Raw genomic sequence first — 17,420 nt, forward strand, 5'->3', positions numbered from 1 at the left:
GCTTAACCTGCATAAAGTTAATTAATTTAACATATTTCTCCGAGTTAGTGTTTTATTTCAGACAGCACAGCCCAGAAAGAGTAAGAGGCAGCCCCATCTCAGTTTTTCCGTGCTCTGCTGTCTAAAAATGAAGCAATACCTGTGAGAAGTATCATCTTAAATTCATTTACTTTACACATTGCATGTGCTAAACAGGTAATCTGCTCTGCGCAGAGCTAGTGAGGCCCATCATGACAATGACCTTGGCATTTTGACACAGAGATTTCGACTTTTGAAAGTAGGCAACGCAACGCCTCTGTTTGAATAACTAGGAAAATGAGGAAATCGGTGTACATTTTTTAGCCCATAAACTTATAATTCTAGTTATTTCTCTGTCCCCGGATTTACCGGGACCCATGATAATGGAAATGCTTGGGCGAGGAAATAGCGGGGATTAGTTCGAGTCACATGTAATCCAGGCCCTTGTAGAAAAAGTTATTTTCAAATACATTCTGTCTTCCCAAATGTTAGGTAAAGCTCATTAAAATGCAGAAAACGTTCGGTCCAAGTAGATCTCTAAATGTATTCAACAAAAATTGATTCCAAACAATGCAGTCGTTTGAGCACTCTACATCAGAAATTACACAAATTCCCAGTTTGGGAGAGCCATGAAGCTCACCATTTACTTTAATCTTAGATGCTTGTATATGACAGCTTGGAAATGCCGGGAAGCATGTCCTTGAATCCAGATTTGCTGAGTAATTACATCTTACTGAAAAGATTACCTGTGTGGTAGTGTGTCTATTTAACGTCTGTCTTTTATCTGTTTCAGTTGGGATACAACCGGCAGTGAAAAATAAAGGTCAGTATCTGTTCGCACCGCTGTTTTTAAATTATTATTTACTGAACAAAGAATTCTGTAAAATAGGCACTGATGTCTGTGGACGATTTAAAATTGCAATAACTGAATACAAGCAAACATAATACAGGACTGTGATCCGAAAAAAAACGTGATGGATCCGGTTTCTCATGTACCCTTCTGCTTTTGCATTTGTCTTCAATGCTATTTAGGGGTGCTCTGCCTGCTTCATCTTTTCTTAATCACTGATACTATGATACAGAAATTAAGAGAAGCTGATAACTGGTTCGTATGAAAATGATCACACTATAACTCGTGCTTTATTATAACGTTAAATGTATTGAGAAATGCTATTTAATAATAGCTTTGCATACTTTAAAACCTAATTCGAGCACAACGCATAGATTTTAATGGAGTTAGCAAGCAATGTTAAATAAAACAGGTCTTGCTTTAATGTGCTAACCCATGACAACATATGCACAAATACTGTTGCATGAATTGGCCAATATAAGTACATCTATTTTTGAAGTAAATAGGAGAACCCAGTTTCACCATTGCGCTTCTTGCAATATAGAGCTACATTTCAGAGAGCTTATCATTAACCCAAAGTCAAAGAACATGCCTCGCTACCCTTCAATAACCCACAGAGCTCTTATAAGACATGGTGAAGCTGGCCATGATCTTAGTCCTCATAGACCTTGTGCTATATTATTAAAGGAAACGTGTTGGTCATGCATGGAGCATCACTCTGTTCCTCAATTCATGCATCATTTTTCACAGTAGGATATAGTTATTTTTTGAAATTGGTAAATATGATGATTTCAGACTCGAGCGAAGCTTGCATGATTATTCCCCATACCAAACACAAATATACCAGTGTAAGATGCACTCGGGTGGTTTATTCATTTCTCAAAATGATACAGTCATGGCATTCTAGTCTAGATCATAAACTGATAGAATCATAACTCAGAAACATTTCTGGAAAGAGTTAGGAGAATATTGGTGATGTCATTTGAGATGTCATCAGTAATGTCACTGACTATATCATGAGTGATGTAATATGTGAGATCATAAGCAGTACATTGCAGTGGGTGTAAATTATAGCTAGTTCAGGTAACTGTGTAAAATCTGAACCTAATTATACTGTCCTTGTAAGTTTGGGTTTCTCAATAAATTCCAAAGGTTTTTTTAACTCTATTTCTTAACTATGACATAAATATGTATATGTGTACACACTTGCCAGTCACTTTCACACACATGTACGCACTACCAAACTCACTCACACATGCCCACTCAGATACTCATTCACTCACTCACTCACATATCCATTCAGGGACTTATGCTCCCACTTTACAGACTCACAAAGTGACATATCCATATATAGAGCCACTCAGAGACTCATGCACCAACTTAGAGACTCGGTCATAGACTCATGCGTACAGTCTCATACCTACTCAGAGACTCGTAAACCCGCTCACAAACCCCCCTGGGCACTCATGCACCCACTCACAGATCCACTCAGATTCTCATTCACCCACTTACAGACTCACTCAGAGTGTCACACATCCATGTACAGACCCACTCAGAGACTCATGCCCCTACTTAGAGACCCACTCACCCACTCACACACTCACTTGTGGTTTTATAGACCCACTGAGACACTCATACACCCATTTACAGCTCCACTCAGACACTTATACCCTCAATCACTGGTATACTCAGATGTGGTTCCCTTGCTCACTTTTCCACTGGATTCAAGCTAGCATGGCTGATGAGGGGTGTTACTGTGAAACCGGTCCCAGGATGCTAGTCTCCATTCCAGGGATGACCTGGCTTGGCAGTTTAGGCTTGACTGTTTCCAGGAGGAACAGGGTCAAGACCAATTTTCATATGGCTGGGACTGAACTGGGATGGTTAAGTGAGCTAACGATTAATGATGGATTCAACCCAGATCTGTGACTTGGGGTCAGTTCTTGAAACGTTTCAGCGCTTTGTACATCATCACCTTGTTTTTGCTTTGACTTTATACATACCTGAGTTCTATGTCAGGATTTTACTGATATAGTCTCACCAATCTCTTGAGCCCAACTAGCTCAAATTTGTTCTAACATTAACCCCAAGTGCAAATATGAGAAATTATTTGTACATAACAGAAGCCTTAAAATCAATTTTATTTGTTGGAAGAATATGGTCGATATAAATATACATATACATGCCAAGGTAAGCAATATACATACTCTTTAGTATAATTAAATTTTAGCCACACAGATTCTAATAACAAATGTATTAAAAAGAAAAATGTCCAGTGATAAACTAAAATGAACTTTCTGAAAGTGCAATGAATGGTCAACAAGTTTAAAAACAGCCATTCTATCCCGAGGATTCTTTAGCTTCTTGTATTGCGTCCTCAGGTTTGTAAAAATGCTTTTCAGAAGGGATTAATCCAACCTTTTGCAATGCAAAAGATGGAAAGTACAAAAGCAATGAAAACAAACACTGATTTTCTCTTTGTATAAAGTTTTTTGTGAAAAGCATAATACTTCTAGTAGTTAAAACAAAAATGTGCTCTACATATCTTGAAATTAATTTGTTAACATCAGACCAATATTCTTTCGATTGTTTACATTCAGCAAACATATATAAATCATCAGTATAAAGATATCCACATTGAGAGTCAGGCCTGCATTTCCATTTGCACCACTTTAGTGGTGTACAATTTAACATTGATAATTTTAAATTGTTGTATCTGAAGATTGACAGAACTTTTTTAAATATTTGCCAAATAGCCATTTAGAAAACAAGTCCTGCAGAATCACTTCTTCAGCTGTGAAGTCCTATTTTGCAGAACTTTTTCTAATAAACTCTCTGAACACATCAATTTCTACGTCTGATATATCTTCCTTTCTCTTGCCATGCTATGTCTGGTATATAAAGGTAATTTCAGTAAACTTCTACCACTTCCAGTTAAGCATTCTATCATAATTTTTTAGACATAATTTTTATGTCGGTTGGAGACTTTCCGTCTGACATCATAGGTTTAAACTCTGACTACTGGGATACAATGAAGACGGTTGAAGTTCAAAAGGGCCGGTTAATCTAACTCGGTTCCGGATCACTGAAATAATATAGAGTACAAAAATATAGACATACAAAAATATCGAGGATAAAATATTGACTACAAAAATATCGAATTCCTATCTACAAATAGGTAAGTACAAAAATATTGAATCAAAAATATCGTTTAAAAATAATATAGTTAGTCAAAATATCGAATTTTTTTAAATGTCTTAAAAGTAATTTAAAATAAATGAAATATAAAAAATAATTAACTTAAGCATACTTAAACATACTAAAATAACCTTAAAATTATGAAATATTTAATTTAAGCTAAAAAACATACCATTTTATTTTTCAAAAAATAAATATATATATTCACATGATATTAAAAAAAACATACAATATTTTTACCATAGGATAGCGTAGGGGTAAAAATTACTATTCCCACTCCGGTGAGTGCAACAGTAGGGAAAGCGTTGGATAGCGCAGGGGTAAAAATTACTATTCCCACTCCAGTGAGTGCAACAGTAGGGAAAGCGTTGGATAGCGTAGGGGTAAAAATTACTATTCCCACTCCAAAGAGTGCAACAGTAGGGAAAGCGTTGGATAGCGTAGGGGTAAAAATTACTATTCCCACTCCAAAGAGTGCAACAGTAGGAAAAGCGTTGGATAGCTTAGAGGTTAAAATTACTGTTCCCACTCCAGTGAGTGCAACAGTAGGAAAAGCGCTGGATAGTGTAGGGGCAAAAATTACTATTCCCACTCCAGTGAGTGCAAAAGTAGGGAAAGCGTTGGATAGCGTAGGGGTCAAATTTCCTATTCCTACTCCAGAGAGTGCAACGGTAGGGAACAGTAGGGAAAGCGTTGGATAGCGTAGGGGTAAAAATTACTATTCCCACTCCAGTGAGTGCAACAGTAGGGAAAAAGTTGGATAGCGTAGGGGTAAAAATTACTATTCCCACTCCAGTGAGTGCAACAGTAGGGAAAGTGTTGGATAGCGTAGGGGTAAAAATTACTATTCCCACTCCAGAGAGTGCAACAGTAGGGAAAGCGTTGGATAGCGTAGGGTTAAAAATTACTATTCCCACTCTAGTGAGCTTAACAGTAGGGAAAGTAAATATGTAATATATTAATACAAATTAATTAAATATCAATACCAATACAAAATTAATTAAAAGGTAATGCCAATTTAATATAATATAATAATTAATTATCGATTTATCGAATTAATTAATCAATTAAACACACAAATAAATAATAATTATTAAAATTCATTAACTATTAATACAAATTAATTACCAATTTACAATTATTTAACTAACAAATACAATTTAATTACCAATTAATACAAAATAAATACCAATAAAGAAAAACATGTAATTATTCCCCTATAAACCCACAACCCGCTACGGAAAATAAATAAATAAAATTCACATGATTATCAATTAATTAATTAATAAAAATGTATTACCAATTAAAATTCAATTAATTATCAATTACAAATTATTTAACAATTTATTCAAAATAAATACCAATAAATAAATTAAAATATTTAATTAATTACAATTAAATTACTTCCCACCCTATTCCCCTATAAACCCACAACCTGCTACATAACTAAAACGGAAAAAAATAAATTAAAAATAATTAATAATTTCAAAAAATTAATATTTTATTTAATATAATTAAATTACTTCCCACCCTATCCCCCTATAAACCCACAACCCGCTACAGTATTAAATTACGCAAAAATTAAATAACATAAAATTCATTACTTAAAATAAATTACAAAAAAAAATACACTTTTCACACATATACTAACATACAAAATACTTTAAAAAATTCGATATTATAAAAAATTCAATATATTTTAATAACCTATATTATATACTTCGATATTTTGACTTTCTATATTTATGAAGATCGATATTACATTACTTACCTTAAATTCGATATTTTTGCTGACTATATTCTGTCCATTCGATATTTTGTCCATTCTATATTTTGAAGTCGATATTTATGTAATTCGATATTTTTTACTCGATATTTTGTGTAGTTACCCTCGGTTCCAACAGGGTCTCGAAGGGCCTCATAATCCCCACCAGAGGGTGTTTCCGGATTATGATGGTAGTTTCCAACAGCAGTTCCATATCTACTTTTCTGTCATGGATCTGCTGTCAGGAACTGGTTTTACGGGTCTGTAGCAGGGCTCCCTTCCCTCCTGGCACTCCAGTTTTTGCCCTGGCGAAAATCCCATTTTTCCATGGGTGCTTGTTCTGTGGGCTGTTCCGCCCACCCCACAAGCTCCCATGGAAAAATGGGAGTATACGGCCACACATATTAAGGGGTGCAAAACTGCTGACCAATGTTGGCCGGTTCCCACACCGAAACAGTGTTGGTCAGATGAAACTCTGATTTTTATTGAATCAGGCCCTTGGTTTCCATTTTGAACCAGTGATTGTGTTTACATTGCTGATGCCTTGGTCAGAGTCTTGCTGAGCCGTTATGTTCTCTTATCACAAATTTCCTGAAGTGTAGGAGATTGGGGGTATATATACAAGGGGATAGCCCCACCAGAATTTCACTTTATTTCTGATGTCTTGGTGGAGCTATGCCCTTCTCCATATTTACAAAGCAGCACTTGTAAATACGGCTCCTTTACATGCATCATTTTGTGTAAAAGGAGCGTGCAATAGGTATTGCTGGGTGCGTTCCACAGCAACCCCTATTGTTTTTTGACGCTGCCCCAGAGTTACAAGGATGTGTAAATCTGAGGCAGCATCAAAAAATAACACCATGCAATAGCAGGCATTAGAATGGTGCAGCGAGGAGAAATACTGTTATTACGCCTTCTGCAGCAAAAATAGAAAAAGCAAAAAACCGTTTATGATTATTTATGTGCAGGAAGATGTCCGTTCCTCCACATAAACTATCATGACATGTGCTGGAGAATGCAGCACACATAGAAGTAACACTTCGCCATTATTGATTGTGTATGTGCAGGAAGGGACACCGTCCTGCACATAAACAATAATTCCCTGCAAAGAAGGCACCCTTACACTATGGTGCAAGCTTGTCTGTGCTGGTGCCAGACAGATATTTTTAGCACCAGTTCTAGGGAAAACACGGAGATACACTGTATTGTTGAAAATGTTGCTTCATTATGAAAATACCGGAGCGTGTCACTGCCAAATTTGGTGCAGCCATGCTCCGCCCTTTATTTGTAAATATGCCTCTGGGTTTTGCTTTGAATTCAGGTGTTACTGGGCAAAATATTTTGAACTTCAAGGGAGCTGCGTCCATGCCTACAGAATTTGAATTATGGAATGATCATCACATTGGAACAGCCTAATTTTTGCACACCTGCTGGTACAATAGGATTTCAAATTTCAGCATATGCAATTGGACTTTGCTCATTATACACAGCGGACTCTCTTTACCGATTGATGTTGAAGGTAGTAGCCTGATATTGAGTTCTTTGGAATCTGTTTATGAGCTTTTTAGGGATATATATGTGACAAATAATGTATCATCAGTTCTACCATGGCTGTCATTATTCACATTCAATGGTCAGTTTAAGAAAATTGAATTTTAACCACTTTATTAATTTGTATTACACAAAAATAATATCTAAGTGTGAGAAATCCATAATGAAAAGTCCCACGGAAGCATATGTTTCGGGGACCCAATAGTAAGAACCCTGGTCTTTTTTCTTCTGATATCATGGGACCCCTGTAGTGTGAGGCCCCATACTTGGAATCAGTATCTAGTTTAGCTCATGACTCTCAGACCAGAGAAGCAGAATAGTCTCTACCTTTCTCAGGGAGGTGATGTGGGCTAGAGACTCAGCAACGCAACATACAAGACTAAATAAAAAAACTTTAGTCAATATTTTTTGTTTAGGGTGCAAATGTACTTTAATGCTTGGTAAAATAATTAATACACACAACATTTCAAATATATATATAAGGTGTGTGTTTTAGACACCCTCTTAGCGCCTTGGACTCTATAAGTGGCGCACAACATGGAAAGGTCACAAAAGACAAATAATCCCCTTGAAGACCAACCTCAGCGTGTAGGCTGGAGTTACCTTTACCGGTATGTGCATTAGTGGATTGTAACCCCTAAAACACAATACCCCACTCAAGCCGAAAGTAACATGTGACATGCATTTCCAGATAGTCATGTCTACTGGCTTTCTCAATATATACTTAATGATAAGAAATACACATTTCAATAGAAACCTATGCTGCAAGCTGTTAGCATAAAAATGCACTTATTCGGACTTTCACCGTTACTAAGCCACCGAATGGCCTTTGGCACCAAAAATATTACCTAATAACACTACAAAACCAGTAAACATTTTATTAACACCGAGGAGTTCCATAGCCTTGTAGCTGAACAAGATGAGTGGCCTAGTTTCTTTTTAAGGTTATGGAACCCCAAGGTGTTTTGCAGTATCCTTATTATTAACCATCCTATTTCTCCCTTTAATCTGACTGCATAGCAGTAACAAAAACGTGGCAACTCAATCAGTTTATGCACAACTGTAAAAACCATCTCAGCCATCTCTCAGAGATACTGTCTCTGAGCCTCAGGAAACGTATGGTAATGGCATTTAAACACTCTAGTGGACTTTGTACTGTTATTCTTCTGGTAGCCTAACACATAAAATATCATCTAGTGGTGCCGTGCCCTTCTGGGTCATACAAATATAAGATTTTGCCATTTTTCAGAGGCTCTCACCAGGGCTTAGCGGGTGATCATTCACTTACAGGCAATCCCTATAAACTAGTAACTGATGTAGCTAGTAAATATTTCATTTTTTTTCTTTTCCTTTTTGTGGTTGTTTAAATCACCAGCCCAAGCTGGGTAACTTCGCTTGGGTGACCTCTTCTGGGGCATTAGCTTCTTAGTTACTGTGACTATGTAGGAACCTCAAATTCCATGGGGTCAGGTCAGTAGCTTGCCCACCAAGCACACTAATTGGTAGACAGGCTTGGAAGCTGGTGTCTCTGGACCTCTTTTTCCTGCTAGCCTATTGCGGACCCACCATCCCCAACGATGGCTTGGACAGCAGGGGCAGAGGTCAGTTGAGCTTCCCATGCTTGGGGGCGAGCCCTCTTTCAATGGGTCACAGACCTTTGGCCCAAGCTGCTTAACATGCAAAGCGACTGGCATGTCTTCTCCGCATCATATGGTGGGAATATTGTTTACAGTATGGCAGCGCCAACAACATTAGTGGTCTCCCCAAGGGATTCACAATGTCAAAGGATAATGGGAAAATGCAAATATATCCCATTCAAGATTTCTTGGCTGCCATGTTGCTCCAGTTCACTAACTACATGCAGTGATTTCAAAATATGGCAATCATTAACAACAGGAAAAAACCTCAGTAATCACAGGCCCCAATAGGCCAAACTGAACAGATTTATTTTGCTTCTTGCTTCTGTTTGTTTCAGTCTCTGGAATTGCTGTTTAGTCCCGCCTCGCCCCTGAATGTTTGGCTGTTCCTTCCTTGATGATTTTAGCATTGCTGCTTCCTTGTTATCTGAAGCAGTGGGCTATAAGTCTTCTGCCATGCCTTCCTGCTCTTGTCCTTGGTAATCTACTGAACCAGGCCTTTCTGCAGCAGTACCCACGGTCTTCAGGCAGATCTCCCACTCTGCCTCTGTTCCCCTTCCTCAAGCAGATCATTTACTGTGCCTGCTTTACCCAAGCACCCAAAGTCCTCTGCAACTAACAAAGTGATGCATGTCCCCTGGCCAGTCCACAGAAATACAAAGGAACCCTCTCCCTCCAGGGTCTGAGACAAGCCCATCCTCTACTATTCCTAGTGAGAGGAGGGAAGCCAGTACCCTGGGCCCCGGAGATGGAATATACAAATGACAAAAAATACAAGTCCAGAATGGGTTCCTCCCCACCAGACAGGGCTTCATACACAAAGTTGTTCCTTCACTTTTGTTTGTGGTGGTCTACTTTTCAGAAAGGCTATTCCCTTGTGCAGGAGTTTAAAATTGTAGGTGGAGAGTTCTCGAAGATGGGAGTTCCTACCCAATTCAGAGATCTCACATCACCACTTGACCTCTAACTGACACTTGCTGGGGAAGCTCATGGATTCAGACCTGTCCCACCCTACAACATTTTTGGAGTTTCCAAAATGGCAGATCCAACCAATATGTATGAAGACTTCTCCTGTGAACCCGAACTCTCCCAGTCTGAAACTCTCTCAAGTTTCTTTCTTGGGGCCATGTCTCTCTTTGGAGCTCAATTTGCAACATGGCACATCATTATTACTTTTTTAAATTGTTTATCCATTCCTCCTTCCTCTGAAACTAAGGGCCTCATCATAAGTTTGGTGGTCCACAGGCCCCTAGACTCAGAGGGGCTCAGTGGTGGCGGTCTTCCAACCACCATATTACGACCGGGGTGGTCAGCCTGCCCTGAGACTACTGCAACCGCCAGGGATATGAGATCGCTGGGAGTGGCGCAGCGCTCTTGAGGTCACAATATGCTTGGCAAAGAGGCTGTGGCCCTGCCAAGCATAATACTAGTTTCCTCACCACCACACTTTTCATGATGTTTCGACCGCCATGAAAAGTGTTGCGGTGAGGAAACAAAGGGGGCCCAACAGGGCCTCCATGTACCTCTTCACCATGGGGTTCATGCCCTGTCTGCATGCACCTCAGTACCTGCATGCCATGGATTGCAGCAGTCTATGCCATGCAGGTACTGATGTGACATTCCCAATGCGTGCCTATTTCATAGACACCACCATGGGAATGCCAAAGAACCGCTCACCAGACAAGAGAAAACTCCTGATCTTGCGGGCAGTTCAACCACGAGTTTGGCTGTGTGAGAGCGGGTCCATCTCGCTCTCACACACTCATAGTGAGGGCCTTAGACCTCTAATATCCAGATAAGTTCTCCTGAAATCCTAGTTAGAGCATAGTTTTAATTCCTGCTCAACAACCATTTCTGTTAAGGTTCAAAAGTGTTGGTTGCATTCTTAGAATAGTTATTACATGTCAGGTCCACAGCCAACATTACGTGCATCTCTTGAACCTTTCCCTGTCAACGCTGTTATGCATTATTCATTGAACTGCAAAATAAGTAGCACTCCAACGACTGAGTCTCCAGTTATATAAAGACTGAAATATTATCCTCATTTCTAGTCTGTAATTCCATCATGGTATAAATGAATGGACCAAAATAGGGTAATATTATTCCATCGTGATATCATAACCTCATCCTTATGACCGTAGTAAGCAGATGTTGCTCTATATTTATCGATGTAAACTCTGATGAAGATACGTATCCAAATTAGGACTACATTTACTGTCACTGAGTACTATAGTTCTTTACATTGTCCAAAACAAATCTGAATTAGAAAGTGGTAGAACATTTTCCGTTTATATTTTGCACCACTAAAACAGTAGATAGTTGTTATTGCCACATTGTAAAACATGCATTGGTGCAACACGTGTTGGAAAAACTGTGAATTTGCATGTTTTAGAACTGGAATTCGCAATAGGTTGCCATCACAAACACCAGTGTATACACAAATAGGAGCTTTGTCATTTATTTTAGTGTTCCAATTACAAGAAATGAAATACTTGTTCCCAAGAGCGCATCCATTTGTGAAATTGCATGGATGCACAGTATCGCAAGAGTCGTTTATATTATTCACTACTTGAAGAGTGATTCAGTCAAGGGATAAATTGATCTTACCTCACAGGGTGGCAGTTCTTTCTGGACAAAGTCCCTGTGTCAGGAAGCTGAAAGGATAGACCTCCTAAAGTTTTTAAATCAGTTGCCCCTCCTCCTGGATCAATTGTCCCTCCTCCAACACCAGTTAGTTGTACTTCTGCAATACTTCTTACCTTGGGCGTCATCAGATTGGAGAGTAATATTTTAACCAGTATCTACTCCCTGAATGGTTTGTGAGGAGGCTTTTATTATAAACTAAACATGACACGGGGGCGAGGCTAAGCACGCAACGGGAATGGCCGCCTTCGGGTAGAGCTCCGCACTGAGCTCCCCTTCCCGGCGCATTTCTCCGACAAAACACAGCCTGCAGACAGCGGAGAACCACTGGCGCTGCCGCCGGACACCATTGCCTATCACCTGGCCGACTTTGGGAGCAATCGGCACACCCGACCTACACCGACGATCCCGCGAGGCGGTGGCCGCGACCATCACTCCCAAGCTCGGGAGGCATCCAGGAAAGGCCGCAGCTTTGGCGAGTGGCGCAGGCCCGGAGTCGAGGCCTACTTGCACGGAAACCACACGGCGCTGCGGTGGGGGGCGGAGTCGGACACCGGCGCCTGGCCTGCCCTGATTGGAAGATCCACCAGCTGAGTGCTACCTGCCCTGACGCTGGACTAACGGAGCAGCAGTAAGTGACCGGGTGGAGCCGATCTCACGGACACATCTAGGAAGCGGGGGGAGCGCAGATGACCCACCGGCCACGAGGGCCTACCCCCATTCAGGCATCCTACCCCTCGCCAGGAAGTTGATAACAGCGGGGCTAGACAACCACGAGCGACCCAGGGCACACAGCGGTGCGGCGGTACCGGCCTAGTCGGCTGCGCATCTACCGCAACGCGCCCACGTGCTGGCCGGAGACGGCGAGACCGTGCCGTCGCCATCAGCCCAGAACGCGACGGCGCCCACGGCACCTCCTGCGCCGCGTGAGTGCCGGTGCCGCCACAGAGCTCGGCCCACCGCAGTGAAGCACACGCTGACCCTACGCCAAACACCGGCCGGAGCACACCATCCTATTAGACGCCGGACACCGACGGCCACAGACACGTGGACGGGGGCACGGGCACACACCCACCTGGGAACCACGAGCGTGCTGAAGTAGACACCTGCCACGCAGCCGGACAACCACACGCCCATATTGGTCATCTGAGGGTGAAACACGCAGCTAGACCGGGAACAGCGAGGCGGTGCAGATGTCGAACGGGACCAGGACACGGACCGGCACAGGCATCGCAAACCCGAAGGGCAAGATGGACAAGACCGGGAAGAACGCTGACCCAGACCAAACGGCGGCAAAACTGGACACCATGCTAGCGGCGATGGAGAGGCTCGAGGAATCAATACACCTAACCCGCACCTCCTTGGCCACCAAAATTGACAGCGTGGTCATTGACCTCACGCATCTGAGGGCAGATCACAAAAAACTAGCGGAACGCACCAAGGCCCTGGAAGGTACATTGCAGACGCTCCAGCCTCAATCCGACCAGTCGCATAAGCACATACAGGATTTATTGAACAGGGTGGAATTCTTGGAGGACAGAGCTGAGGATGCGGAAGGCAGGACCCGCAGGAACAACGTACGCTTGGTCGGGGTTCCGGAGAAATGGGAGGGGAGGACCCCAGAAGAGCACATGGAACAGTGGCTGAAGGGCATTCTACCGGAAGGGACGCTCTCCCCACACTTCGTAATTGAGCGAGCTCATAGGGTCCCCACTAAACCTCTGGCGACAGGCTCCAACCCAAGACCCATGCTACTCCGCATAATGAACTACCGCGACAGAGACTCCATACTGCAAGAAACACGCAAGCTCCATGACGTCCGGATCGAGAACACGTCGGTAATGTTCTTTCCAGACTACACTATACAAGTCCAGAGGCAAAGACATGACTTTCTGGCAGTGAAAAAACGACTGAGGCAGATGGGCCTCCAATATTCACTGCTGTTCCCCACAAAGTTAAGGGTCGTAGCTGGAGAATGGACTCATTTCTTCACAGACCCCACGGAAGTGGAAGCCTGGCTGGACAGCGGAGTGGATACGGAACCCAACACAACTGAGGGTCCTGCACCCCGGCGACAATTCGGAGGTAACAGAAGAAGACGTCGGCCCCGCCAGAGATCCCAGGCGGGAACACAATCAACGACAAGAACTCCAACCCCCGCGGATGCCAAGCGGCAGGAGAAACAGGACGCCCTACGACTGGTGATGGAACTGAGTGGATCCCCTGCGCGGAGCGAGACGGCGGGCGGTAGTGCGCAGGAACTCCAGAGCGACGATGAAACCACCTACGGTGTGCCGGACTCCCCAACCTCGGAGGAACAGCCGGATGTCACTCCCCAAACGGCGGACTACATCAGTTAACTGCGCGACGAGTACAACAATTTGCAGGCACATTCGAAACTGACCACCACAACGGTCCAGGATTGACACAGCCACAACGAGAACTGGCCGAGGCAGGGGACTACACCCCCAATCCTGCATGCTGCACACGAGGCTCACACGAGTCGAGCAGCTCCTCATTGTACACGAGTCCAAGATTCAGCGTTGGTGGCCCACACTCGATCAGAAAGTTGCTACGGGACCGCTTTCCTTCACCTGGTGGCAGTTCGAATGGGACACGTAAAGTATAGAGTTTTGCTAATGTGCTTAATGTGTTTACTGCCTGCAAGAGCGGCTCAAACTGCCACATTCCTCCCGAGAAGGCAATAGGCCTTCTCACAATCCCTATATTGATACAGAACCAAGACTCACGTGTATATAGCACACACACCCCCTTAGATTTGGATTTTGTTGCTCTCCTAGAGAGTATGGACGGGAGCACGTTTCGCATCCGACCTTCTGGTATTTTGAAAGTTCATAATGTTCATTGGCTCACAGTTCCGTTAGCCATGTTTCCTCCCCCCCCTATGGTCACAGTGAACTGGTGCGCCACCTTAGGCGCCTACTTTATTGCGGGAACTGTTTGCAGGACGATGGATGTGGGGTGTATGGGATGGTGGGGGCGGAGATGGGTGGGGGTTTTGCTGAAATGTTGTAATGTCAGCCATTAAGATATGCACATGGAATGTGAGGGGTATACATACGCCTTCCCGACGCTACCAAATCTACTCATACCTCAAACGACATCACATACAAATTGCCCTCCTACAAGAAACACACCTCGGCGCCACGGAACTTCCCACACTACGGCGCAGGTGGCGTGGACAGTTGTATGCTACAGGGTTCTCGTCGTATGCTCGGGGGACGCTTGTGTGGGTCAGACCGGGCACTCCATGGACCACACTAGATATACACATAGATCCCGAGGGCAGGCACGTGGTAGTCAACGGTCGGTTAGATGGCAACCCACTAGTATTGGCCTCAGTATATGCGCCCAATGCGGGGTTGACAGATTTCCTTAACCAATTATCACACACGTTGGCCCCTTGGCACGGAATCCCCTGGGTATTAGGCGGAGACTACAATAGCTCCCTGGATCTGGCGCTAGACCGCTCTCACCCTCCACAGCCCAACTCACAGGCACAGAATACTACGAAAGCACTGCAGGCATGGTCCGCACAATGGGATCTACATGATGCGTGGCGCACTCGCAATCCAGACACCAGGGTATACTCGTATTACTCGGGAGCGCACGCCCTTCACGTGCGCCTAGATCGATACATGGTGACCAGTGAGATCCTGCCTAATGTCACGAATACCTGTTACATGGGCCGCACGCACTCAGACCACAGCCCACACCTACTGGATCTGACGTGGGAACAACCTCGGCCACCTATACCCACATGGCGGCTGCAGCCGGACCTATTACTGGACGGTACATTTAGAAGTTCCATATGCACGCAGACAGCGCAATATTTCGAAGACAATACAGGCACAGCGTCGACGTCGCAGATTGAGTGGGACACATTTAAAGTGGTACTCAGGGGGCAATGCCTGGGCACCCAGGCCCACTCCCGGCGGCAATTAGAGACAGATCTCCGATGTTTAGAATCAGACTTGCTGCGAATGGAACAGGCAGCACCCACAGGCACAAACACTGACTTACAGCAGGCACGAGCAGAACATGACAAACTGATTGACAGGTTGAAAAACATCAATTACAAAGCCCACTCGGCTCGCACACATCACATGGGGGACAAACCTGGCAAGCTGCTAGTATGGCTGATACAACGCGAAAACCGCGAAGCGCCGGTGACAGCGGTTCAAACAACGGCTGGCCAAACGGTGTACACGCAAGTACAAATACACAAGGCCTTTGTGACACACTACGCTGCGCTATATAAGTCCCGACTTCAGACCACTCGACACACCATAACTGCGTATCTAAAAGATGTCACACTGCCCGCCCTGACAGATGACCAACGGAATGACCTGGGGTCGCCGTTGATTGCGGAGGAGCTCCGTGAGGCCATCTTTGCCCTCTCGAATGGCAAGGCCCCGGGCCCTGATGGGTTACCAGCGGAATATTACAAGGCGTGCTCCGACATCCTGATCCCAGAGCTCCTCAGGGTGTATGCGGCGGCGCTGGAGGACAGGGCCTTACCCCAGTCTATGAATGAAGCAACTCTGGTATCCCTTCTCAAGCCCGGTAGGGATGGCGCACTCCTCGGCTCGTATAGACCCCTAGCGCTGCTAAACACAGATTATAAAATACTGGCTTCGACACTCGCCCGGCGACTAGCGGGACTGGTGCCGGACTTGATACACAGGGACCAGAACGGCTTTGTGCCAACCAGATGCACCTCCCACAACATACGGAGGTTGTTCCGAGTGCAGACGTACGCAGTGCAGGATTGGCCTAGATCGGGCTGCCTAGTCCTTGACCTAGAGAAAGCATTCGATTCGGTCGAATGGCCCTACCTGCTGGCCGTGTTGCGTAAATTTGAGCTTGGGGAAGACTATGTTGAACTAGTGGGATTGCTATACAGTCACCCTGTAGTACGAGTCCGCACAGGCAAGCTGCTATCTGACACCATTAGGGTACAACGCGGCACCAGACAAGGCTGCCCACTATCCCCACTACTCTTTTCACTAGCGATTGAACCCCTTGCTAAACTATTGCGCAATAAGGGCGCGCACTGGGGCATCCTGCTAGCGGATGGCGTACACGCGGTCTTGCTATATGTGGATGACCTCCTTTTGTATGTCAGGGACCTCACTCAAATACCAACGGACCTCTCGGAGATCTTCAAAACCTTCGAGACAGTGTCGGGCCTTAGGGTAAACTGGGCCAAGTCAGGGGCGTACTCGTTCAACCCAGACATCCCAGACTCTGCAATTATGATTAATGGCGAGCGTCTGCCGTGGCACCACACCACGTTCAAGTACCTAGGAGTGTACATCTACAGGGAGCCACAGGACATACTAGACGGCAACCTGACACGTGCCATAACGTCCTTAAGGTCCCAAATTGCCTTCTGGAAATCCCTACCGCTCAATGTCCCGAGCAGGGTGACATTGACGAAAATGATCGTTCTCCCCAGACTCCTATATTACTTCGCCAACATACCGGTATATGTACGGGCACTCACCTTCAAGGAACTAGCATCCATGACTAGAGACTTGATATGGAACGCTGGACGACCCAGAGTGGCCCTGCAAAAACTACATGCGCCAATTGATGAGGGTGGCCTTGCAGTACCGAACCTTGAACTTTACTATCTGGCAGCCCAGCTACAATGGGTTACTGCCTGGCTCGCGGGAAACCGCCTGGAGGACACTGCCACGAGTACGGATGTGCTGACCATCACACAGGTACA

General features: G+C 44.2%; 1 protein-coding gene across 1 annotated transcript in view; it reads left to right on the plus strand.

Moving 5' to 3' along the window:
* TRDN (triadin) overlaps positions 1–17,420 on the plus strand; it is an 865,465-nt gene that overhangs the window by 343,633 nt on the left and 504,412 nt on the right. The window contains exon 8 of the mRNA XM_078647890.1: positions 812–841. Within this exon, the coding sequence (XP_078504016.1) occupies positions 812–841 (30 nt within the window). The remainder of the gene's footprint in view (positions 1–811; positions 842–17,420) is intronic.

Source organism: Lissotriton helveticus, chromosome 6, assembly GCF_964261635.1.
Source record: "Lissotriton helveticus chromosome 6, aLisHel1.1, whole genome shotgun sequence".
Lineage (NCBI taxonomy): Eukaryota > Metazoa > Chordata > Amphibia > Caudata > Salamandridae > Lissotriton > Lissotriton helveticus.